This window comes from Nyctereutes procyonoides, unplaced genomic scaffold (assembly GCF_905146905.1).
Source record: "Nyctereutes procyonoides isolate TBG_1078 unplaced genomic scaffold, NYPRO_anot_genome, whole genome shotgun sequence".
Taxonomy (NCBI): Eukaryota; Metazoa; Chordata; class Mammalia; order Carnivora; family Canidae; genus Nyctereutes; species Nyctereutes procyonoides.
This window is the reverse complement of record NW_026575131.1, coordinates 53,833,617-53,859,839: the sequence shown is the minus strand read 5'-3', so window position 1 is coordinate 53,859,839 and position 26,223 is coordinate 53,833,617. Positions and strand designations below refer to the sequence as shown.

Below are 26,223 nucleotides of genomic sequence, written 5' to 3'. Positions count from 1 at the left end.
AGGGGCCGGCTCTGCGGCCCCCAGGAGAGGGGAGGTTTAAAGTTTACGTTGGGCCCTGTGGGATGCCTGGGAATTCACTAAGCCAAGCGGGAGGGAAGCAAGACACGGAAATTGCATTATCGACTACTGCACTGCCTTAGAGACGCCTGGTAGCCACGCACCTTCGTTTGCTCATCACCCGCTACCGCAGGCCAGGGACCGTGGCAACTGGTAAAAACCGGGGACCAGCAAGACAGAACTGGTCCTTGCCCTCCCGGAGCACAGAGTGTGGCTGGGGAGACGGACAAGAACAAGGAAACAGGCAAAATCCTAGCTGATCGTGGCTGCTGCAGTGGAGGAAATGTGGCCCTGGGACCGAATGATGGGGGGAGGTCCGGAGGGGAAGCCTGATGGGCGGGCGGGCTGTGTCCTGAAGGCAGCGGAGCAGGGACTTGGTGTGCAGGGGGAGCAGCGGGAGAGGGATGAGTTTGGCAAGTTCAAGGGACAGAAGAGGCCAGGGGGGCTGGACCAGAGGGAAGGAGGAGGAGGGCGGTGTGGGATGGCCCGGAGAGGGCGCGAGTCCCTGCCCCGCTCTGAGCCTGTTTCCTCAACTGTCAAACAGGACAGTCGAGTCATTGAGGTTCTTCAAGGAGATGCTGTGTGCAGAGGGCGTGGCCTGCTCGGGGTCAGCATCCTCTTCGCAGCCCCCCAAACCCGCCCCCGTAGCAGCGCTAACCCATGTCCTGTGTGGATATACCACTGGGCATGGATGCTACCCCCAGATGCCACCCTAGGGCAAAAATTGGTAATGCCAGGAGACCCGTGTCCCACATCACTCACCCGAGGACACACACTAGGCTGTGGACACAGACACATCGGTGCGTGCTGGCCCCTGCCAGCACCAAACCCTCTCCCCACCTCTTCCCTGGGCTCCCACAGACATCCTCAAGTCTCCCCTGATCATCTTCGTGATGGGTGGCCCAGGTTGTGGCAAAGGGACACAATGCAAGAACATGGCGACCAAATACGGCTTCCGCCACGTGGGGCTGGGCCAGCTGCTGCGGCAGGAGGCCCGACGCAGCACCCAGCGGGGCCGGAAGATCTATGACATCATGCTGCAGGGGCTCCTGGTGCCCACGGTGAGAGCTCACAGGCACTGGGGCAGAGGGAAGAAGGGGGTACTTGAGGATGGGCTTCCCTGGAAGCCCCCTGGAAGCCCCCTGGAAGCAGAGAGGCCCAGAAGGCCGCCACTCCCACTGCTTTGCTGCCCTTGAGCCTCGTGTCCCCACCTGTCAAAGTGGAAGAGCAGCTGGACTCCCAGCAGGAGTCCGTAGTGAGGGTTGGCTGACCTCATTGCCATAAAGCACGTGGCAAAGTGCCTGCAACTTAACGAGCGCTCGGTAAAGTCAGTAGTTATTACTCTCGTGACCTTGGGCATATGTCACTGGCCCCTTCTGTACCTGTTTCCTCCCCTGTAAAAGGAAGGTCCCCCCCCCCCCCGCCGTACCTACCTGTAGGACGGTAGCGATGAGTAAATGAGACCTCGCAAGCCTGGCACACGGTAGCCGCTCTGCCCGGTAGACCGGCTTGGCGCAGCAGAGCAGCCTCGGCATCCTGGGCGCTGGGCAGGGCAGGTGCTCCCCTGGACTCACCTGAAGTCCAGACCCAGGAAGCGCACTTGACAAGGTGGTCATGTAGGTGAGGGACCCCCGGGGCACCAAACCCGCCACCCCTTTCCTTCCCAGGGCATCATCCTAGACCTGATCAGCAGCACCATGCTGTCTCACCCAGAGAGCCGAGGCTTCCTCATTGACGGCTTCCCGCGGGGGCTGAAGCAGGCCAAGGAGTTTGAGCGCCTTGTGAGTGACCCCAGGGTGTGCAAGCGTGCGGTGAGGCGTGAAGCCGCTCCCCGCCTCCCTGCCTTGAATGGAGATCAGAAGGAGTGAGACTTGGGGGAGAGGAGATGGCAAGGGGGGAAATGGGGTTTTAAATTTTCAAGGGACAGTCGGGAGGGAGATGGTTGGAAGCTTCTAGAACCTGTGTAGGTAGCTGGTGAGCTGGCCGGGACAAAGTCCTATTAATATCTTCCTGCACATCAATTATTTGCCCACTGAAGAGCACGTGGGGTTAGTATCATCTCTGGGCCATTGACATGGAGTCTAGTTATCCGTTCATTTATTTATTCAACCACCTGTCCCCAGATCTTTCGAGAACAGGCTCTGTCCTTAGGATTCAGTCCCTGCTCTTAGGATGCCAGGTGCTGACCTATACGTGACTCGCTGGACAAAACAGAGACATTTCAGGTCGCGGTGAATGCAGTAAGGAGGAGACAGAACGACATCCTGGAGGGACACAAGTGGGCTGTTTGGGGTGCGGGCCCAGGTGGCCTCCCTGAAGCCAGGACATTGGACAGTTGAGCTGTGCCAAGGAGGAGCCAGCTGCGTTTCTTCAGGTTCCTTCTGCATGCCAGCCGCGCTGACTTCGTGAAAAGGCCCATCTGCCCCCTTGAGCAGCCAGAAGACTGGAAGGTCTGGAAATGGCCAAGCGGGAGAAGAGGCAACCTGTGGCAGGTTGTCAGCCTCCAGACTGTTCTGGAACTTGCTGGAATCGGTTGAAATGCCTTCGGAGAAGTCCAGGTGGGGATCCAACAGAGGTGGCCCAGGGCTGGGGCAGGGCAGCTGGATGGCGCAGCTTCCCTTGAAAATCGCCTGGCTTGGCAACGCAGGGCCTGCATGTCCCCATGGCAACAGCAGCATGAATGCATCTTGAGCTTTTTACTGAGCCCAGCGCTGTTCTCGACCCTACTTGGATGAGCTCTGATCTTTCGGAACATTCCAGAGAAATGTTTCTTGCACCGTCACCATCCTGCTTTTTTTACAGAGGGATCGGGCAACTTGCCCCGGGTCATACAAGTTAGGTGGCGGGCACAGGCCTTCCCTAGGCCCCAGCAGTCAGTTCCGAGGCCTAGATTCTGACCACGTCAATGGGGGGCCCCTCTCCGCCTCACTGTGGTCCCCCCTTCACCCGCGGAGGGTTGCCTTCCGTCATGGAGGCTGAGCACCATCTGCCAGCTAGGGTCGCACTGGCGTTGTGGATTTACGCTAAGGGGAACAGAACCGGTGCTTTTCTCTTGTGCCCGTGCGGCTGCTAGAGGTGGAAAAAAGGAAATAAATGGGGCTCTGTGCGATGACGGTGGGTTTTCTTTGTGGAGAATTTTCTAGATCTCTGCAAGCTGCCAGGCCCCTGTCGGCCTTTGAGGATCCTGGAGGCCCCTGCTCAGGCCCTTCCCCACCGACCCTGCTGGCCTTGAGCGTCTGTTTTGAGGGTCGCGTCGGTGCAGCGGGTCTGGCTTGAAGCGGGCGCCCCAGAAGTCTCTGCCCGCAAGGACACACTGCCTGGGGACCCTGCCCTTTGCCACTGCTCTTCTTTCTGTGTACCTTCAAGACACCCCCAGGGGCCTTTTGAGGGCCAAGGTGCTGAAATTCAGAGGAAGCCGCCCTGGGATGTTGTGTCGGACTCCTAGGGAGATCAGTGCCCCCATTCTGCAGACAGGGAAATCGGGAGCCACAGAGGGAAGGTTACCCTTGGAGGTGGGCCAGCCTAGTGCAGACACTGGCTTTGGAGCCAGCGAGACTGGCGTGCAGGTCACACTCGGTCTGTGACTCGCACGAGGCTTGGCCTCCCAAGCCTCAGTGTCCTCCTCTGTGAATGTGGACAGAAACGCTACAGGCGTCTCCTCGATGTGGGGACACGGGGAAGGAAGGCTGACTCCCGAGGCAGCGGCCCGTGTGTTTCCAAGACTGCACCAGTCACCCCTGCACCTGTCTGAGAACACAGCTCGGGAGCCGAGGCCCGGGGATGGGTGGCCTATGTCGAACGAGCCCACGGGGACTCCCTGCCGGGGGCGCCGAAGACAACCAGACAGCCACGTGCAGCTCCGGTTATTAGAATCAGGTCGGACTTTGTTGGAGCGTCCTTGACCAGTGGCCCTGAAACGCCCATTTCTCTGCGTGGATGTTTGTCCCAGAAGTGTCACCTGCGGGGAAACTCCCCTGTTCACGGAAGAAGACTTTAAAATAATGATGTATTTTTAAAAACTTGTTGTTAATTATAGCCTCACAGGAAATTGCCTTGTACCCTTCACCCAAGTCCCCAACCCCCCTACTGGTGACATCTTATTCCGTGGGTCGTCCAGGATCACAAGCGGGCTGTTGGCATCACGGCGTATTTTGATTTTACAGTTACCTCCAGAGCAAGCGGTGCTCTCTTTCCCTTTACCAAAGTGCTCCCGTTGCCCCCCTCCCAGCCCCACAGGAAGCAGAAAAAGGCACTTGGTGGAATGCGGTGTCTTAAGTGACAGCACAGGCAGTGGCATACAGGCCCAGGATGTGCAAAGTCTGTGCAAGCTGACCCCACAAAGCCTCGTGCTCGGAAGCACAAGGGGATCAAGGCCCCCACGCACGTCCCGTTCACTGTCCCTGCCGGGAAGGAGAGGTGTGTACGTGCTTGTGCACACAATCAGCACGATCTAAGGGATCCCCGTGTGCCCAGATCAAACTGTCATCGAGGTCTGGCCACACGTGCTCTATCTGCGCCTCGAACGTCTTGTTGCAGTGGCCGATCGATGGTGTCCTTTGAAGCGGGTTCTGGGGCCCATTCTGGGCGCTCCCTCACCCAACCGCTCCCGACATGGCCAACGTTCCTGCCTCGAGACCATCTGATGCCCAGGCCACCTCTGAGTTTCCCCAGTGTCTGAAGAGCGTCCCTTTGATTTCCATGTGGTTAGATTTGCCAGCTGAAACGAGGCCCACACCTCGCTCGGTGTCTCCTAATCCAGGGCGGCGCATCCACCCTGCCTGCTTCCCTCCTGCCTTGGACTCACCGAAGAGTCTGGGTTCCTACCTCGCCTCTCTACCCCTCATTCGCTCTGCACACGCAGAGTTAACTACTGACGTGCTCAGATTTGGGTTCTGTACGTTGTGTGTGTGTGTGTGTGTGTGTGTGTGTGTGTGTGTGTGTGTGTGTATTTCATCCAAAATATTTCAGTATATATTTTCCAAAAGATGAAGATTTTTGTAAAGTCAAAACACTGCCACGGTCACACGTTAATATCTTCCGCGTCCTCAAACGACTCGCCAATAGTCAGATGTCCGTGAGCGTCTTCAACATCCTTTTCTTCTTAAGAGGAAGCGGTTGTAATGAGGATTTAGGTAAGGGTCACAGTGTGTAGTTGGTCCTACGTCTCACCTGCCTTGTCGTCAGACAGGTGCTCCTCCTGTCTCGGCTGCTGCTGTTTCCCTTGCAACTGTGTTTCTCGAACAAGAAGCCGCGTCTTCGGGTCTCCTGAGTTGGCACAGCCTGGCTCTCGCTGGCTGCAAAGCGTTCTTCACCACGTTCCTCTCTCCAGTAGATGTCGTCGCCACCGCTAGTGTGTCTGGAGCTTGTTTGGGACTCCGATGCCGCTTTGTCCGGTGTCCTCCGTAGGCGTTGACGTGAACTTCTGTCGGGTGGCACGGGATGCCTTGCTGTCTCCTCACCGTGGGTGGATTATCTTTTTTTAAAAGACTTTATTTATTCATGAGAGACACAGAGAGAGAGAGAGAGAGAGAGAGGCAGAGACACAGGCAGAGGGAGAAGCAGGCTCCACGCAGGGAGCCCGATGCGGGACTCGATCCCGGGACTCTGTGATCATGCCCTGAGCTGAAGGCAGGCGCTAAACCGCTGAGCCACCCAGGGATCCCCTGGATTATCTTTTACAAGTATTCGAGTGTGCTATTCAGGAGGAGTCAGGCCCCTGAACGTCCGTCCACCGTGGACTTGAGAAAGTGGGAAAACGGAGTATGTGTTGTGCATGCAGGGTCCTTTCTTCCGTCCAGTTGTGAGGATGCTGGGGCTGTGACATCTCTGCGCTCCTGTGACATTCAGGCTTTGGCTCCTCCCCCGCGTGGTGGTAGATGAATCAGGGCGGATTGGGCGTAGAGCACTGTGATTCAATACTTTATGTCTTGCATAAATTCCCAGGAGGCTCCCACATGCCCGACTGGCACCCTCTCCGCGAGGGGTCTGTAATGGGCGGAACTGTGTCCCCCAAGATGTGTACGTGGAAGCCCTCACCTCCAGGGCCTCCAAATGTGCCTGTGTGGAGACAGGTGAGCAAGTTAAAAGAGGTCCTTGGGGGAGAGGGGGCCCCTGACCCAATCTGACTGGTGTCCTTCCGAGAAGAGATTAGGACACACACACACACACAGAGGGGACACGGGGCAGAGCTGGCATCGACCAGCCAAGGAGAGAAGCCTCAGAAGGAACTAGCCGTGTGGACGCCCTCATCTTGGTGTCCGGCCTCCAGGATTGTGAGAAAGTAGAGTTTGTAGGGGCCCCTGGGAGGCTCAGTCGGTGGAGCATCAGCCTTCAGCTCGGGTCGTGACCCCGGGGTCCTGGGATCGAGCCCCGCATCGGGCTCCATGCTCTCTCTCTCGCTATCTCTGCTGCTAGCTCTGTCTCCCTCTCAAATAAATAAAATCTTTTTTAAAAAATGAAAGTAGAGTTTCTGTTCTCTTGTTTGAGGCACGCACACGTGGCATTTTGTGGCGGGAGCCTCAACTGAGTACACCCGGTCAGACAGCGGGGGCCGCAAAGTGCCCCCTCCACCTCCCATCTCCTGGTTTTATTCGTGCTGGTATTCAGGCTGATAGATATTGCCAGTTTGCGATTTTTCCACACTGATTAGTGGGAATTCTTCCCTAAAGAAGAAATGTCTTTCCTCGTCAAGGGCTGTTGGGTTATCCTGAAATACACTTCCTACCAGACAGGTGGGCCAGGAGCTTAGCTTCCCTTCCTCGAGGGCCATTTTTCAGACTAAGGCGTTGGTGTCCTAGGTCCTTCCAATGGTGACCATGAGGTTGGTCATTTTTGCCTTCATTCATCTGGTTCTCTCTCATCACTCAGAACTCCATGGTCTTTGTTGTGGTCCTGCCAGCTGTCCCATCAGTGGCCAGAGTGGCACCTTTCTCGCTGACACGTGTGTCCTCTGACACGGCCACGCCCCCCCATGACCCCTACGCTCTCAGTTTCTGGCCTGACTTCCCACTTCCCACCCCTACTTTCCACATTTCCTGCTGAGCCCTCGAATTGGCGCTCCCTCGTAGGAGCCCTTTTACAGTGGCGTCCGGCCTGGGGGCCAGGGGAATTCATTGTCACTGGGTTGTCACCATTTCCAAACCTTTCCAGTGGTCAGAGCTGTAAAACACGCACTTGTGCAGGGGGCGGAATCCCAAGTTTGGGGCACCTGGGGGGCTCAGTGGGTGAGCATCTGCCTCCGGCTCAGGGTGTGACCCCGGGATCCTGGGATCCAGTCCCACGTCGGGCTCCCCTGCTGTGTCTCTGCCTCTCTCTGCATCTCGCATGAATAAATAAATAAAATCTTTTAAAAGAAATCCCAAGTTCATCCTGATGTTTCCAGTTCACACTTAGCAGGACAATGCCACCTCCTCTTTCCCTAAAACATCAGACTCCTAAAACCAATAACGTAGTCATTTGCATTATTCCATTAGGTGCAAAACTGTTTCCAGGGAATATACCACTACTAACTAGTAAAAATAAAACGACTGAAGGAAGTTTAAGATTTCTCTGTGGCTCTGACTTTCCTTATACTATTCCTCACTGTGGACGTACGTGGGGGAAAAAAAAAACACCGAGTTGCCTGAAATAATTATTTTCTCTATGTAGTTATGCGTGACAATAACTCAGGTACATTTGTTTCGGTTTGGTTTTGGATATTTAGGGATTGCCTTGTTACATTGAACTTTTGAATTTGCATGTTATTTGATGATCCCAAAGTCAGAGCCACATAAAAAGGTGTGCCGGAGTAAGAACTTGTTTCCAACCACTTCTGTCCGCCCCTAATCCCCAATTGTGTCCTCCTTTCCCCATAGGCAACTATTTTCATTAGTTTTTGGTTTGTCCTTCTGGTGTTTCTTTTTGCAGATATAAAGTGTGTGTGTGTGTGTGTGTGTGTGAGAGAGAGAGAGAGAGAGAGAGAGAGAGAGAGAGAGAGAGATCTTCCTCACACAAAAGCCGGCATTCTGTATATACGTGTCTTCACTTTTTTGAGCTTTACAGCATATCTCGCAGATCTCCTATGGGCATCGAGGATTTCCTTGTTTCCTTTCACGACTACTGTTCCATTGCGTGGCACTGCCGTCGTCTATCCAGCTGATAACCCGTTGACAGTAACTTGCCGGACAACGTGTTGACAGGCAATAAGCTGTGTGCGGTCGTGTGCCGCTACGAGCAATGCCGCACCGAATAACCTCTGCATGGCAGGTCAGATTTTTGCTAGTATCTTTACGATAGGTTCCTCCGAGTGGGTTTGTGAGATTAAACAGAAACCTGTCGATCATTTTGCTGGCCGTCCCCACTCTTTTTTTGCATCGCCACCAGCAATAGATGAGAGTGTTCTTTCCTCACACCCACACCAGCAGAAGATGTTGCCAAAGTTTTGGATGTTTGCCACCCTGCTCAGGTGTGAAATAGCGTTTTGGGGTAGTTTGAAATGGGCATTTGTCTTGCTATGAGTGAGGTTGAGGGCCATTTTTACGTCTTTTGTGTGCTCTTCATAGTTTTAGGTTTATTTTTCTGACAGATTGTTGGTCTCTTCTTGATTTCTAGGAACTTTTGATATATTAGGGCTATTAGCCCTTTGTGGAATGGGTTGCAAATATTTTTCCCCCACTTTGTCAGTTTATCTCTTGACTTTGCTTTATGATATCTTTTTGGTCATGCAAAAGTCGTTTTTAAATTTTTAATCAAATTTATCAATATTTTGTTATTTCTTCTGGATTTTAAGACCATTTCTAACACACACACACACCCCACCCCCCACCCCCCAACCCTAGGCTTATCAGGGAAACCATTCATGGTTTATTTAGTACTTGTAGGACCTTATTTCTTGCATGTAGATCTCGGATCCATTTGGGACTTATCCTAGTTTTAAGAATGAGGTAAGGGTTCAATTTGACCTTTTTCCAAATTGTGATCCAGTTATTCCAGGATCATTTAGTTGAAAGTTTGTCCTTTCTCCACTGATTTGGGATGCCACCCTCGCCATGTAACAAGTTTCCACATTTGCTTGGGTCAATTTCTGGACTCTACTCTGTTCCAGGGATCTCTTTGTCCCCTTGCACATTGCTGTTTTTGTTATGGCAGCCTTCTTAGGTTTTATTATTTTTTTTTTAAGATTTTATTTATTCATGAGAGACACACACAGAGAGGCAGAGACACAGGCAGAGGGAGAAGCAGGCTCCACGCAGGGAGCCCAATGTGGGACTCGATCCCAGGTCTCCAGGATCACACCCTGGGCTGAAGGCAGGCACTCAACCACTGAGCTACCCGAGCGCCCATCCTTATTAGGTTTTAGTATCTGTTAGGGTTCAACACCTCCTCTCCCACCCCCACCATCCACTCTCTTTGCCTAGGTTCTCCTGGACATTCCCACTCGTTTGATTTTGCACACGAATGTTAGAGTCAGCCAGTTCCACTAAGTTACCATGTTGAAATTATAAACTGATTTAAGAACTCTCACCTTTATGATGAGGTCTTCGTATCCAGGCACATTTATATCTTTTTGTTCAAGTCTCCTTTGAATAATTTAGGAGTAATTTTACTCAAGTGTTCCTTAAAGATTGTCCTTAAGACTTTTCACATTTTTGGAAAAAGTTTTGCCTGAGCATATTATGTTTCATTTTGTTGCTCTAAGTGGGGCCTTCTTTTCTAACTGGTGACTTTTGTCTGGATGTCAGCTACTGACCTGTGTGTTAATGCTATAACCCGTTATTTCACCAAATTCTCTTAAGTCTACACTGGTTTATCTATTGGTTTTCTTGAGTTTCCCAGAAATATAACCACATATCTGCAAACAGACATGGTTTTACCTCTCTTCTTTCAAATTCAGGTTTCTCAAAGTGATTTATCTCATTGCCTTAGCTAATCTTCTTATACCTTACTATGTCACAGGAGCAGGAGTGGGGCAATTTTGTCTTGTCCCCAACTTCAGTGGGAAAGCAAATTTCCATTAAGATGTTGGCTGAAGGGATCCCTGGGTGGCGCAGCAGTTTGGCGCCTGCCTTTGGCCCAGGGCGCGATCCTGGAGACCCAGGATCGAATCCCACATCGGGCTCCCAGTGCATGGAGCCTGCTTCTCCCTCTGCCTGTGTCTCTGCCTCTCTCTCTCTCTCTCTCTCTCTCTCTCTGTGACTATCATAAATAAATAAAAAAAATTAAAAAAAAAAGATGTTGGCTGAAGATAATTATCAATTCTTAGCATCTTTTAAAAATCTAGAATGCATGCTACATTCTAATTGCCCTTTCTGTGTTTGTGAGGATACCGTATGCCTTTTTCCTCAGATGTTAATACAATAAATTGTATTGAACCATCCTTGCTTTCCTGGAATGAATCTCACTTGGTGGTGGTAGTGGTTGTTTTTAATGCACCATTGGTGTCTATTTCACGAGGAAATTCTGGAGGAACTAGTAGGAGGTAGAGCTCACAGTGGGCAGCCATGGAGATCTAGGGGTCTCCTGAGACCAGTCAGGGAGGGCAGAGCAATGGTACAGGTGAGCTGGGAACTCTTGTATCTTACCCAGTGCGAGTGAAGTATCTGGGCAACAGGAAGGCAAGTGAAGACTGCTTAAATCCATCTTAGAGGGAATATTTCAATCTAAATATCCATCAATCTAGAACTGTTACGGTACATCCATAGAGCTGAATACTCAGGAACCTCCTTACGTGCCGATATGGAACCACCTCCAATTATATCAAGTGAATGAAGTCGAAGGCAAATCAGTATCTTCACCACTTGGAAAAACAAACAAACAAACAAACAGGAAAAAGGACATTGGAGTCAATTCACTTCTATAGTATATGCCTAAAATAGCAGGCTAACTCCAAGGAGGAGTGGCTTCCAGGGACGGTAAAACTGAGTGGCTGGGGATGGTGAGGGAGTCTTCACTCTTCCCTGTTAGTGGTGTTTACTTACGAGCTCTGCCAAGGTCCTACCTATCCCCAAAAATAAACACGTTAAAACACTAACTCAGAGCTAAAAAATAAGATGAACCCAGGGGGCCGCACAATCCTCCTAGACTCCTGATCTCAGCGTGGGGTGGGGGGGGGTGGCAGGGGAGCCACCCTCTAGCCTCTTCCTCACCCAGTCTCCTTGGCGGATGCCTAGGTGGGCCGGGCCCCAGACATCGTCATCGTGTTTGATTGCTCCATGGATACAATGGTCCGAAGAGTGCTGCACCGGGGCCGGGTGGAGCACAGGGCAGATGACTGTGAGTCGGCCATCCGCCAGCGCCTGGAGACCTACTACATGCTGCGTGAGCCAGTCCTGACCTTCTATCAGCAGAAGAACCTGCTCTGTAATGTAGGTACTTCCTGCTTGCCCCTCATCACCTGCCACCAACTCCCCACGGGAACAAGACAAGGGTGATGGCTTGGCCCACATCCTGGACCTCTCTGGGCCTGTTTCCCTACTGTGAACACTGGGAAATTCCATTTCTTCCACTGGGCAGTATAGGCACAGGCTGTGGCCTTCCCGCTAGGACATTTAAGGTCCAAACAGAAGGACTGTCTCCCAAACTGCAACATTAAAAACATTTGACTGCATCTACAAAACCTAAGATTAAGACAACTGGTTAAGCATGGCTCAGCTCAAGTGCAGGGATATACATCCTCCAGGGGGAAAGCAGGGGTATCCTAATTCTTAAAGTGACCCATCTATGAAATCCTCCGGCTTGTCCCCATCTCTGCCTGAAGGCAGGAGTGAAATGAAGCTAAAATGAGGGTGTCCTATGGAACAAGCTTTAACCGATCAATGAGTTTGGGATAGGAGGGCAGGGGCCACAGGGGTTGGGAGGCAATCCCCCACACCTCCCGCCCCTGTGGCCCGCTCCAAGGGACAGTATCTGCACAGCTGGTGTGGCTGAGTGGCCAGCTCTTAGTGACCTGTAACACTGTGCTGCAGCCTTCCTGACCCACTTCCCTCTTCCCTCACCTTGTGTGACCCTGCCACCGTGCTTCCCAATTCTTTGTCCGTACTTAGTAAACAGAGGCCCGCAAACCTGCTTCCCCCGCGTTGGAGGGCTGGACAGTGTCCGGGCTGTGACTCAGAACTGACCTTCTGCTCCCCCTCCTCTAGATCTTGGCAGAAGAAGCTCCAGAAAACATTTTTGCCAAGTGCTGCTCTGTCGTTGAAAGCCTGCAGTGACAGGAGGGGCTGGGGGCTCTGTCTCCCCTCCATCCCAGAACACACATAGGGCTCAGAAGGGGGACAGGCTTGTGAGGTAAGGTATGTAGGACGGCAGGCCAGGCTTTAATCTGAGCTGACTCTCCAGGAGACCCCAAACCGAGCCCCTTTCTGGGCCATGGCACCACAGGGGTGGGCTGAGTGGGGGCCACCACCCACAGGAGCAGGTTCCTACAAGGCTAGAGAAAGCCTGGTGGGGCAGGGGGCTCTGAGCTGTTCTGGGCTCCTGTTTGGTGCTGCTTCAAACCTGAGAGCCCAGGATTCTCAAGTTGAAACCTGATCTGCATTAGTATTCAACTAAAAACCCCAAAAGAACACTCCGGCCATACAGTAGGCCTCGAGATCAGCCCTTGGGTTCACTCTGTCTCCTGTCCTCACCCTTGGGGAGGCCGTGGCCTCCCACCAAGCACGGATCTGGTGCCATTTCTTACCAGGCCTGGTTTCCACCTTGGGGCACGCGGACAGAACAGGCCCCAGCCAGGTGCGCACCAAGAGCAGTCGGACTCCCGTGAGGCACACGGAGCCAAGCGTTTGCTGTGATGGCAGGCTGCGTCCATGGAAACACCTCTCCCCAGGGACTCTCCTGGGTGTCTTGCTCCCCATGTTCCCAGAGGAGAAACATGGGATGGGGTTAAGACTACTCCCCCTAGGCTCAACCTGCTATTCCCCTTTCTGCGAGGCAACACCAGAACAGTCTTTGGGGGGCCCATTCCCCCCATTCTTATTGGCCAACCCCTGTTCCTCTTCAGCTTGTTTCCTCTACGAACACAACTGCGGCCAGCACGCAGTTTTTAGACAAAAAGCACTTTATTTAACCAAAAAAAAGGGGGGGGGGTTAGGAAAGCACAATGCGCCTGCAGAAAACTATTTTTTCTTATAATTCTTTTTCTTAAAAAAAAAAAAAAAAGGAAGGAAGGAAAGAAAAAACACAACACAAAGCTTGTAATTTCCAATCACCATTATCAGGCTTTTACAACATCTATAAAGAACAAACAAACATCTGCTTCAAAACTCTACAGGGGGCAGGGGAGAGGAGAGAGGAGGGAGGGGGGAAGAGGAGGAGAGACTGAGAGAAAGAGAGAAAGAGACGGCACCCAGCAGACACGGGGAGGTTTTGTTATCATTTATTTGTGAAGTTAAAAACGAGCGATAAAAAGTAAAAACTGCCATACAATTTGTTGTTTTGTTCTCAATTTGTCCTCTTGAACAGTTGAAACCCAAGACCAGTCCCGGGAGTGGGGGGCAGGAGGGGCTGCAGGGGAGCCGAGCGAGGCAGGGGGGAGGAGGAGAGAGGAGGAACAGAGGCCGAGGGGCTCGACTGGGGGGGAAGGGGGCCTGCAATAGCAACACCTGGTCCAAGGAATGTTCCAACTCTAACTAAAAAAAAAAAAAAAAAAGAAATAGCAAGAGTGACTTTTTTTCCTTTTTAAAAGTTTATTTTAAAAACATGAAGAGGGCCAAGGGTGGTAGGAAGAAAATGAATTGCTTTCCCCTGAAAGAGGCAGTTTCAGGAAGGGATAGAGATTTTTATATATATATATATAATTTTATAGGTTTTGTCTGCTTTTTGTGTTTTTTATATTTTAAATTTTTTTTCTTTTTTGGCAGAGATTTAATTCTATCTTCTATGGCTGGCTCAACATGAAGGATCCCAATTTTGAAAGAAAAAAGCATGAGACACACAGAATGAGCGAGAGAGTGAGAGCCCAGCATCACCCAGGCCGTGACCTCCAAGCCACTCAGCAAAGGCTTCCCCACAGCACCTCCCACAGCAGCTATCGCTCTCTCGCCAAACAAACGAGGAAAAAAAAAAAACAAAAAAACAAAAAAAAGCCCCCAAACAGAACAAAATGGAAAAAAAAAAATAAAAGATTTTCACAGATGAAGAAGTTCACATTCATTCGATTCATTGAGCCTGCGGAGAGGGAAGAGATAGGAATCGGTCACTACGGGGAGGGGAGGAGGGGGCGGGAGACGGGGGACAGCGGCAAGGAGGGGGCCAGGAAGCCCCTCTCCTGAGCCTGTGGCGAGCTCAGGCTGCAACCATGTGTTTGTAACTGTCTAGTCAAATGCTCCGGGGACCTCGGCTGAAGTCAGACTGGCTCCTTGATGGAGGAGGAGGAGAAAGAGTGACGTGAAGACCAGGAGGAGAGAAGCAAGGGCCACAGAGGCAGAGCGGGAAGAGAGGGAGAGAAGCACGCTCAGGGACAGGGAGGGAGGAGGGGTGCCCTCTGTCTTCAGGAAGGCAGGTGCTCCGGCGCATCACAACATGACAATCTCAGAGATCACGGTGTCCCCACAACACCCCTGTGAGGTAGGTTGGAAGGTGGCGGCGATCGTCATGCCCACTTCACAGACAAAACCGGGACACAGAGGCAGGCGCGATAGCGGAGGAGGCGGAGCCCAGGAGGGGCGGGAGGGGCCCTGGGGCGGGTCCCCTTGGCGAGCTCCCCCAAGGCCCACCAGAGCCAGGGCCGACCCACGCTGGGGCCGCCTGCAACACATAGTCACTCGGACACGGGGAAAAGATTGTGGGGTTAAAAATAAAAGAATGCAAAGAACAAAACTCAAAAAAGTAATGCAGAGAGGGGAAAACACATCCGTTTTCTTCCCAAGTGGCCAGATTTTGAGTGAGCGAGTTAGCGGCCAGGATGGCGACCAACCGTCTGTGCTGCCGGCCTGCCCCCCACCCCCAGGACTACCCACCAGTTCAACAGTTCCACCTTGTATTTGTTTCGCGCTTTCCCCCAGCATCGCGACAGCGTGACACAGGAACAAGCGGGCCGGCGCGGGGAGGCCTCTTCGTTTAACCTCTGGACCCAGCGCACACTTCCCCAGCTCGCGGGGACTCCCGGAGACCTCTGGCCACACGGCCCCCGCTGCAGGCATCAAGGACACACCCCGCAGGGGAAGGGATTTCCGGCGCTCCCCACTAAGGCAGGATGGACGGTGGCCGGGGGTTGGAAGGAGAAAGGAGGAGGAGGGGGGTGGCAATTTCCACTTGCCTGCTGCTGTCCCTGCTGTGTGGGAGGAGGCTGCGGGCCGCCGGGACCTGGAGTCTGGCCGTAGTAAGCGGCCTGCTGTCTGTAATACTCGGCCCAGGCGGCACTGTAGTCTGGCTGCGAGCCCGGGGGTGCTCCCGGACCCCCTCCGGTGGCCACTTGAGCTGCAGGGAGGCAGAGGGTGAGCGAGTGCAGCTGGGGGCTCGAGGGCCCAGCCCTGCCCCTACCGCGTGACCCCAGCGGCTCACCCTGCTTCTTGTAGTACTCCTCCCAGGCCTTCGTGTAGTCCTGCTGTGGGGGTGCTCCGGGCTGCTGGGGCTGCTGGCCTGAAGGGGGGAGGCATCAGGAGGTCAGAGGACGGCACAGGGAGGCAGCTGCCTCTCAGCAGCCTCTAGTAGACCAGAGGCCCGGCACTGGCCCGCACCCACTCATTGGATCTTTTTTCTTTTTTAAAAGATTTTTTATTTGACATATAGAAAAAGAAAAAGAGAACTCACACACACGCAAGTAGGGGGAGCGGCAGGCAGAGGGAGAAGCAGGCTCCCCGATGTGTAGCTTTGATACCAGGACCCTGGGATCACAACCCAAACTTCAGACGCTTAACTGACTGAGCCACCCAGGTGCCCCACACTCACCGATCTTTTTGTAATACTCTTCCCAAGCCTTCGTGTAGTCTGATTGGCCGGCAGGTGGGGGCTGAGGGGGCTCACCCTGGGCAGGGGGTGCCGCAGGGGCTGGTGCAGGGCCCGGCACGGGGCCTGGGGGCTGCTGGTAGTAGTGTGAGTAGTAGGCGGCCCAGGCAGCGTTGGGGTCTGCAGCGGCTGCAGCTTTATCTGTAGGAGGGCAGGGGGCTGAAGGGCAGAACAGGGAGCCGGCCCTGCCCTCCCCATGGGGGCACCCAAGCCCTGTCCTGACCCTCAGCCAGGCAGCCTTACTTACTTGGGTCATGAGGAGCAGGTGGTTGCCACTGGGGATAGGTATTGCCCCAGCCCTGGGGTGGGTACTGGTGAGGAGGGGGGCCCCCCGCACTGCAGGACAAGAAAGGGAGAACAAGTGAGCCGGGGCTGCTCCTTCACAGGGGCAGGGAAGGCTAGTAGGAAGGGGCCCAGGCCAGCCCCCTGCTTGTACTCAGCCACAGGCCCTTTGCCCAGAAAAAAGTGAGAAGAACACAAACTCCATTGGCTTAAGGATGTGAAAGTCCCCCCAAATTCAACATACATGAGTTTGCTTATCAGGTGGGGAGACTAGAGTCAACACGTGTGACATCTTTTACAAATATGCATGAAACAGGAGGCTGGGCTGGATTGCGTCTTGGACCAGTGCAATCAGCACTTCTTGGTGGTGAATGAAAATGGGACCCGCTGCTCTTCTTGCCAGCACGGCAATCCCCATATCCCAAATCCCAGGAAGCTGAGAGGAATACTCACTGCGGGGGAGCCCCAGGTGGCCCCTGATTGAAAGGCCCGGGGTTGAATGGCCCCATGGGGCCTGCAGGGCCTGGTCCCCCTGGGCCTGGTCCAACCGGGCAGAGGGGACCCTGGAGGAAGCAGAAGCAGACATATTTAGTTCAGGAGTGGGAGGAGACAGGAGATGGGTCTAGGCTCCTAAAACCCTTCCCTGAGCCCACCTCAATCTTTTCCTCAATGAGCTGCTTGGCGTGGTCAATCTGCTGGGGTGAGCCCCGGATGATGAATAATTTGAAGTTGGGGTCCCCGTTGGGCGGCAGCTGCCGGGAGATCTCCACGAAGGCGCCTGTCTGCTGGTTTATGGCTTTCACATTCTCACCACCTATGGGAAGCCATAAGCAGTGAAGGGAAGGCAGGAGGAGTGGGCGGGTGAGGAGCAGTATGCACGCAGGGCCTACTCACCTCGGCCGATGACCAGCCCACACTTGTGGGTGGGGATGGAGAAGGTCATCTCTCCCCCAGGAGGGCCCCAGTTGCCCTGGCCTCTTCCTCGTCCCCGACCCCCCGGGGGCATGCCAGGACCCCCTGGAGGGCCTGGAGGACCACTCTGCAAGACAGGGAGGAAATGGAGAGTGAACACAGAAAGCTAGCCTGGCTCCTGGACTTCTCTAATAGGGAAGTGCCAGTCCCCTCTGTCCTCACCGGTGGCTCGCAGCATACCCCGAAGCCACCTACCCTGAGGCTCTGGAGGAGATCATTGATGATCCGAGCAGCATGCTCACACCGATCTGGGGGCCCCATTATGTGAGCTATCTTCTCAGGACCTGTCCCATCATCTGAAGCCAGCAACCAGAGAACAGAAATATGAGTTTTAAAGAAAAGCACAACACCAAACCCCCATAACACCGCCTCTGCGAGGTAGACACCATGCCAAGCCAGGTGTCAGAAATATCTCCGGCTCAAAGTGCCGCTCATCACACTCCATGTATTGAGGGGGGGGGGTGCGGGGAGGCCCGTGTTTCCAGAGAAGAAAACTCGACCAGCTAGGGCAGGGTGGCACCCCCGGAACAGATGCATTTTATGAAACTAAGGACGACAATAAACCTCAGAAAGGTCCTTCTTCCCCATGGGCCTGCCACTTCCGAGACTCTCACTGAGGCCTGGCAGTAGCCCAGAGTTGGGGCAGAGTGATTTGATCCAGTCCAGGCTGCCCCATTAGGATGGGCCATTTGGTGGGGGAAACAGAACAGATTTGATGACAGGAAGAGCTTTCCTTTAAAGTTAGGAAGTCTGCCCTCCGCCACCTCTCACATTTGGCTTTCCCCTCCAGGAGGGAAACAAGGCCCATTCTGCTGGCTAGGAGTAATGATGGCACCACAAAGAGGCTCAATGGGCTCACCACGGTGCCAGGCTATCTGCAGTGGACCCTCAGTCATCCTGAGGACAGAAGTGTAGACACAGCCACCCCCCCCCACCCCCAGCTAGTCTTTTCGGCCAGGCCCCTGACCTTGCTTAAACTGTATCCGCACACCAGCGTCATTCTGGATCTTCTTGATCATCTCTCCGCTCCGGCCAATGACCACCCCGACAGAATGCCTGGGCACTGGCACCTGACGGAGGGACGGATGTGGGGGTTGGTCAGCCGAGTCCTGTCCCTGTGGCTCTGGTGCCCTCTGCCCACCAGAGTGGGAGTCACGCCCAGCCCATGGCACTCCACTACCACGGGAGGCCCACACTCACATCAATGCCCCCGCCAATCCGGGATCCATACTCGTTCCGGTCCCCAAAGCCACCCTGGTCACGCTCCCGCAGGATGTCCATCACCATCTCACAGGCTTGCTGCAAACACACAGGGCACGCCCTCCAACACCATTCCCCTAGCCTCCCATGACCCAAGGCCTCATGGACCTACGCTGAGCCCACCCAGGGCCTGCTAAAATTTTGACCTGCCGTCCCGAGAGGGAGGGATGGCCAGCATCCCCATTTTCCAGACAAAAAAACGAAAGATCAAAACTTAGGTCTCTTTCCCATGTCCAGTGCTGGGAGAGCTCATAATGAGAGTGAGAGGCCTGCACAGACTTCAAGCCAGTGCTCTTGAAAACCTCTCCCCTTCCCCTCAAATGTCCAGCCCTGTCCGCTGCTCACTTCCCCTAGATATCCTGTCACCCCCAGGGTTCTCACCTGCACTTTGTAAGGATCCCCAATGATGCGGAGAGGCTTGTCCACATTCGTATTCTGGGAGCCATCCTGAATTAAAATCATCTTCACTCCAGCTCGCTCCTTTACAATCAATGCAGACAGTCAATGTCAGGCTTTCAAAGAACTTTCTGGGGCTAGTGCACGCGGGGGGGCAGGTGTGATCACAAAGGGGAAGAGGCTCTGGCAAAGCAGTCGGTGGGTTGTGCACACACACAGATGCACGAAGGAGACTTTCCGGGGACAGGAGGAGCTTCTGTCCTCCATCCCACCCCTCACCTGCAGCTGTTTAATTGTCTCCCCGCCTTTGCCGATGACCAGGCCAGCCTTCCCTGCGGGGATCATGATCTCCTGCACAGTGCCATTCTGGCCCCCATTGGCATTGTCGTGGAACTGTCCTGGGGGGCCCCCACGACCCCGAGAGACAATGTCATCCAGCATCATCTTCGCTTTCCTGGGAAGGGGAAGAGCAAGTTCAAACACTTGCAAGAGTACAGGTCTGACAGCCCCATCCAGCTCAGAGGGAAGGTGACTCCAACATGCGCGTGTGACAGATGACGAGGAAGAGGGTCCGTCCCTGGGGATGGGGCTATTTAGGTGGTTTTCCCAGATCTTCGGGGTCAGGGCAATCAAAGCATCAGTACAGCCCCCTGGAGAGGGCAAGGGTTGAGGGACATGGGGAGAGTTGCCCCCAACTTTCCAAAGGATGGAAAGAGCTTCTGCTGGCTCCCCTCATCACAATGACAGGCTCCACCAGGGACTTACTGGACAGATTCTGGGGCTCCCGTCAAGGACACACTGCGCTCGGGCAGGCCACCGCTGTCTGTAGAGGAGAGAGAGGGTCGATGCCTCCCCAGGTCTGTGGACACTGGAGAAAGGCTTTCCCTGGAGACAGGGAAACTTGCACAACAACGGCTATATCTGCCACCACTAGCAGCCTGACAAATCACGGCTAACACCTGGGAAGCTGCGAGACCAAGGCTGGGAAGCCTAAAGCCCAGTCAAGGAGGTGAAACTTTTGGGGAAAAAGAGGAGCTGGAAGGTAAGATCCCAAACCTAGTCCATTCCTGCCATCACCGACGATCACACACATCCTCTCCATGGTCTACAGACCCCACTGTGTTAGAACAAGTCCCCAGAAACCCCTGGATGACAGACACGTGCAGCTGAGTAGCCAGACTCGGATTCAAACCTGGGTCTGGTCTCAAAGCCACTCCTTCGAATGCATCTCCCTGCCTCACACATTCCCACTGGTTTCCCAGTAGGTGTTTACCTAAGATAGGGACTTAACAGTTTAGAGCAAGATCTAGAACAAAATTTTGGATACTCAACCTTCAATCTTCCACCTTGGCCTCCCCGCCAACTGTAAAGTGCTACACTGTAGGGCACCACGCTGTACTAGTTAAGATCCTGCCCTGAGCCTGGCACGTAGAAAGCACTCCATAAACACCCATCTATCTCACTTCTATCCAGTCAGGTGATTGTTTTAAAAAAGTGCAAGGAACCCAGCCCGGCCCTGTGACCATTTTGACACAAATCTGGCTCTCATACCTGGAGAGATCTGGACTTTGCAGCCTGAATCCTGCTGGATTTTGTTAATCTGTTCACCTCCTCTGCCAATGACTAGATGGAGAAAAAGGGAAAAAGCAGAGATTGATGAGGGCACCCCAGCACTAAAAAGACTATGTGGCAGGCAGGGGTTCCTGGCTCTGCTGAGAGCTTCACCAGGCCCCCAGCCCAAAGAAGACAGGTGAGAGGAAAGTACAGGAGGCCCTCTCACACCAAAAGCTTCTGGGCCAGCAGGGGCTCCCAAGACACTGTCCCTGAGAGGCAGGAAAATGGGCACCCCACAGTGACCCACACTCACTTAGTCCCACCATGCCGTCTGGGACCCTATACTCTTCTGTCATTGAAGTCCTATAAGAAAAAACAATAAAAGCCAGTCTCAGGTGAGAAGAAAGAGACAGAAAGGTCTCTAGAAAAGACCCCTTGAAGCCACCGCTCCTCACCTGTGGGGTCTTTGGTCCTACTGGCCTCTGCTCCTACTTCCCACCACATCTGGACCAAGACCCCACAGGACTAAGCAGAGTCTGACAAGAGCACACAGCTTCCTCTCCCCAAGGCAAGCCACTCAACCTCTCAAGGCCCATCTCCCCATTTAGGCCACAGGACACTTGGTTGGGGTCACTGTGCCCCCAAACTAGTGCTGCCCCACTGACTCAGGGCAAAAGCAAATGCTTGGACGCTTAGACAGAATTCTGACAGTCGTTTCAGGTCTCTTAAGAAAAAATAAAATAATATATATTTTTTAATTTTTATTTATTTATGATAGGCACACACAGTGAGAGAGAGAGAGGCAGAGACACAGGCAGAGGGAGAAGCAGGCTCCATGCACCGGGAGCCCGACGTGGGACTCGATCCCGGGTCTCCAGGATCGCGCCCTGGGCCAAAGGCAGGTGCCAAACCATTGCGCCACCCAGGGATCCCAAGAAAAAATAAAATAAAATAATAGGGTTGGTATCTTTTCCCTATCCTCTCCCTAACAAATCAATTTCATCATATTTCACATACACAGAAAAAGAAACAACACGATCCTTCAGGAAAGATTCTACATCAGATTCACTGAAGTCACTGGGGGTGGGGTGGGGTGGAGGGGGTGGGGGTGGTGCGCAAATAGGAAAAAACCACAGGCCCCACCAGCTCTTGGGGAACAAGCATTTGCAGAAGGCAGAGGAGAAACCCATAGCTGGTCCTCAGCCCTCTTGCTAAGTGTCCCACCACAGCACAGGCAGCAACAGGGCACAAAGACTGCCCCTATACTTCCTGGGCTTCTCTGGGGCCAAGGAAGCAGCCACAGACACAGGTCTCCTAAGTCATCAAGAAAGGCCAGCGATAGCTGACTGACAAGGAAACATGCGCTCTCCAAATCACAGCTTACCTGGGGGGAGGATGGATGGGTCCAAGTTGAGAACTGATGGCTGCAGAGAGAAAATTCAAAGCAATGATTGGCCTGGCTCCTCTTTGGGCCCCTGAACACTACTGGCCCCCAAGTACTCCTGCCCGCACGAGGAGTGGCTAGCACTTACTACAGGCCGAGCCTTCCTGAGCACATCTCACATCAGCACATGCACCAACCATCTCTGCCTCAATCTCCAGGGGCTCTGAGACCCCTAAAGCTCACAGACCCCAGATGATAAGCACCTAGAGCCTCCATGGACAGGTGCCACCTCCTCAGAGTTTCTAACTCCCAAATCCTAAAAACCTTTTAAGACCCTGAAGCTGCCCTCTGCCTGCATCATCCAATGGACTTACAGTCTCCCTGGGAAGCCAGTTTCTTGCTCTCCGGTTGGTCTGTGAAAGAGAGAGGATGTCAGATGCTACACCCACCCACCCACAGCTGCCTCAAATCTGATGCTGGTGCCACATGGCCTGGCAAACAGCCTCCCTCCCCCAACCCCCACACCAAAGCCAAGACAGGAGAGTAGCAGGGACCAACCAGGACAGAGGCCAGACTTCCACTAGTCCTACCATCAGCACTTAGAGTAAAAAAAAAAAAAAAAAAAAAAAAAGTTCTTTATAACAGGAACAATGATGGCAGCACTCAAGTCCAGGGGCAGGGAGGGACAGGGGGAAAGTCCGGTTTTGGCTGATCCCCCACGCTGATCATTTTGGCTACTGTGGGTAGCGCTGCACGCCCTAGGGCCAGCCAAGCTGCACTAATGTGGGGCTTGGATAAAACCATGAGCATTTCCCAAGCCAACCAGAAGGGGAGGAACAATCTTGACAACTTACAACTTGGACCCGGTCACAATCAATCTGCTCCTCTCAGCCACCTGATACCCCAGGATGGCAGCCCGAACAAGAAGAATGAACAAAGCTGGGGCTGCTGAGGTTTTAAAAGACCAAATGGCAGTGGGCTTCCCCCGACTCTGCATCACGCTCGGACAAAGGCACCTCGCTCTACCCCAGGGCCTTCCTCCCAGCAGGTAGGTAGTTACCTCCATCTTCTAACTGCCTCTTCTGGCCCCCAAAACCAAAATCAGGAGTGCTGTTGTTCACTGTGGTAGCAGCGTCGCCTCCAATTTTGGCTGCGATCTAGAAACAAAATCGTAAGCACAGAAGGTTACCACCACAACGAACTGGTGCTCAGACGAACTTCTCAGAACCTACCCAAGGGCCTCAGCATTCAAGAGTCATCCAGGAATTTCAAAATTCCCTTTCTAGATGGGATTCGTGCCCTCGTCGTCTGCAACTGCTCTGCTCTCGGGAGGACCCTCAGGTTGCCTCCATGAGGGAAGCAGAAGTGTGACTGTGGCCCAGCTCTCCTGGGATGGTGGAGACCACAACTTTCCTTTATCTCCCTCCCCCTCAAAATCTTTGCGTTCGTTGAACGACTTTTAGAGAAGCGTCTGCTTAAAGGCATTTAAAATCTTCATTCCACCAAATCCAAAGACCCTTTCTGAAAACACACATTACACGCCAGACACGTGAGGAACGACTTCAAATAATCCCAATGCAACAAAATTTAAGACCAGAGTCCATGTGTGAAACTATCACACTGTGGTTTTCCAAAGAAATGCAAACCAGAAGTTAAGGATCTATCTTCCCACCTCTCTTAATTTTCTTTTCTTTCTTTTTTTTTTTTTTCTTTAAACACTTTGGGTCAAAGCTCTCAGGATGAGGCTCTTCCCCAGCCCAACAAAGAGCATCAGCTCGCCTAGTGACGACCGCTTCTCCCCCGAGGCAGTTTGGTGGGCAACAAGACCAAGTGCACAGCAGAGGCTGATCCCGCGCCCTAGGTGAGAAAGCCATAGACCACACTGGGCGGGGAATAGGGCGTTCACCTAACGGGACCTTCCACTCTGCCCCGGAGGCACTGGAACCCCGGGAAAGCCTCCGACGGGAACTGCACTCAGTCGGCTCCGGGCCGGTCCGCTGCCCCGGAGGACAGCAAAGTTCTCCGGCTCTCCAGGCCTCCTCCCCTCCAGGGCGTGCGGAGGCCGCAGATGGAGCTGGGGAGGTCAGTCACAGCAGCATGTGACACCTCCATGTTACCATCACGCCTCAAAACACCGTAGTGGGACCCTCCCCTCCTTCCCAGACAGACAGACCACGCTTCCAAGCCACCGGAAGCATCAGAAAGGAGCCAGACCCGGTGCCCAGCCTCCCCGTCTCGCCCAAGTGCTCGGCCACTCTGGTGGCAAGGGGCCCCCTGCCCAGGCTCCGGAGGAAGGGCTGTTTCATCCCCAAGTCCTTTCTTCCCGGGGAACGGGCGAAGACGCGGCAGGGCCGGAGGCAAACAGCTCTCTGCCCCGGTGGGGAGGCGAGCGCCAAGCAAGACCCTCCCCTCCGGGAAGCTGGGCGCTCCGCTTCCAGGAGAGGAAAGCGTGCCCTCGGGCGTCCTAAGTGGGGGCCCCCCCAAAGTGAGTCCCAGCCCTCCGGGGGCCCCTCGCACGCCCCTTCCCCCTGCAGGGGGTCGCCCGCCCGGGGCCCACCGGGGACACCCGGGAAGGCCCAAGCCCCCGCCTACCGCCCCCACGTGACCCCGCCGCGGCCTCGGCCCCCCCCGCGACCCCGCGCGCGCGCGCGTGACCCCGCCCCCTCCCCCGCCCGCGCGCGCCCCTCAGGCCCGCGGCCTCCTCACCTGGCGGGCCCGCTGCACGGCGTCGGCGAAGGCGTCCTTGCGGATCCCCGGGCCTCCCCCGCCGGGCGGCTGGGAGGGACCCCCGGCCGACCCCCCGCCCGGGCCGCCGCCGCCGGGGCCGCCGCCGCCCCGGTCCCCCGCGCCCGGCGGGCCCGGCGGAGGGCCTCCCCCGGCGCCCCCGGCGCCCCCGGCGCCCCCGCCGCCGCCGGCGGGCGGCGGCGGCCCGGGCGGGGGTCCTCCCGTGCTGTAGTCCGACATGGCGCGGCGGGGCCGGGCCTGGCGCGGAGGCTGAAGCTGAGGAGGAGGCGGCGGCGGCGGCGGCTCAACGCGGGAACAAGGCCTCGCTCCACACGGCCGCGGAGCACTCTGGGAACCCAGCGGCTGGGAAGACGACGAGGGGGGAGAGGGACGCCCCCTCCCGCCGCCGGCGTGACGGACGGCGCAGCCAGGCCAATGGGAGGCGGCCGCCTCTCCAGGAACACCAATCGCGGGCTCCGGACACGAGCAGCCAATCGGAGGGCCGCGAGAGGCAGTGGGCGGGAGGCGCCGCGTGACCGACAGCTCTCGGAGGCAGTGGGCTGCGCGCTGCCGGTGCCGGGCGGGCAAATCGAGGCGACCCGAGAGGGCAGGAGGCCCAATGGAGCGGGGGTTCCAGCACTACGGGGCGGCCTCAGGACCGGATTGACGGCTCCAGGGAGTCAAGTGGACAGGAAGGAGGGGCCTGGCTAAAGGCTCCTTTGAACAGGCAGGGCGGGCGCCAGGTGAGATAATCGTGCACGCGAGCCAATGAGTCCGCGCGGGGGGCGGTTCTTGTGAAGATTGGCAGTCGGCTTAGCCCAATCCCTGACGAGCCCTGGGTGACGCGCTCAGGTTTGGACGGGATTGCTTCCCCTGTTAACCAGAATCCTTTTCCAGCCTTGATCTCTAGGCCAATGGCCGGGCGGTGGGGGCGGGTGCAAGGTGACGGACAGCGCGCCGGACAAATGGCGGTGGAGGAAGTCTAGGGGCCCTGTTTTGGTGGGAGCCAGTGGAAGCGGAGCTGCATTGGGGCGGAGCCGGCCGCCGGACGACGAGAGGGGATTAGCCGTCGTGGGAGTGAGTGGCAGTCGACGTGGGCAGCGCCGACCGGCTGCTCGGAATTCGGGCCTGACGTCTGGGTTAGCGCCCCAGGAGCCTGGCTGGGTGGGCCGAACACATGGCCTGCTCGAGGCCTTGGAGGTCGGGTGCTCCCGGGGGTGGGGTGGCCCAGGAGCAGGGGGGGACCCACGGATCCCCTGCGCCCGCGCTCTTCTCCACCCAGGATTCTAGAGCCGCCACTTCCCTTCCAGGACTCACGGGACCAGTTCCTCTCCAGAATGCAAGGGTCTAGGGCCATCGGTTCTCGCCTAGGACCCTAATTCCACACCCCACACCCGTTTCACATAAGGCCGGGGATGGGGGTCGGGGGATCAGAGCCTCAAGCTCCGATCCTAGGCCTTTAGTTTCTCTCCTGAACCCAGGCGTCTTAGGGGTTTACAGTTCCTATCAGGTCCGAGGGGCTCAAGGGTCCCCCTTTCCAGGACGCAGGGATTCCCAGGTACCCCGCTTCCATTCTTGGGACCCAGGTATCCGAGGCGCCCTGCTGGGTCTTAGGCCCTGGGTGTTCCGTTCCAGGTCCCCAACTCACCTCCTGAAACCAGGGATTCCTGGTGCCT

The 26,223-nt window shown here is 55.0% G+C and overlaps 2 protein-coding genes across 2 annotated transcripts; one reads left to right on the top strand and one right to left on the bottom strand.

Annotated features, from left to right (window-relative positions):
• The first annotated feature begins 361 nt into the window (after positions 1–361).
• Positions 362–12,242, top strand: LOC129522237 (adenylate kinase isoenzyme 1-like). The gene is made up of 5 exons (XM_055344362.1): positions 362–470; positions 919–1,118; positions 1,725–1,868; positions 11,205–11,399; positions 12,174–12,242. The coding sequence occupies exons 1-5, from the start codon at positions 362–364 to the stop codon at positions 12,240–12,242; spliced, it is 717 nt and encodes a 238-aa protein (XP_055200337.1).
• A 1,147-nt stretch (positions 12,243–13,389) lies between these two features.
• Positions 13,390–24,872, bottom strand: KHSRP (KH-type splicing regulatory protein). Its single transcript, XM_055343643.1, has 19 exons — positions 24,530–24,872; positions 22,884–22,980; positions 22,198–22,236; positions 21,824–21,863; positions 20,753–20,802; positions 20,437–20,508; positions 19,651–19,708; positions 19,165–19,339; positions 18,871–18,969; positions 18,430–18,528; positions 18,197–18,299; positions 17,425–17,525; positions 17,152–17,296; positions 16,911–17,071; positions 16,711–16,820; positions 16,223–16,311; positions 15,919–16,116; positions 15,532–15,609; positions 13,390–15,447 (listed from the first exon to the last, which is right to left on the bottom strand). Exons 1-19 carry the CDS (start codon positions 24,785–24,787, stop codon positions 15,170–15,172), a joined length of 2,250 nt encoding a protein of 749 aa, XP_055199618.1. The 5' UTR covers positions 24,788–24,872; the 3' UTR covers positions 13,390–15,169.
• Between the last annotated feature and the right edge of the window lie 1,351 nt (positions 24,873–26,223).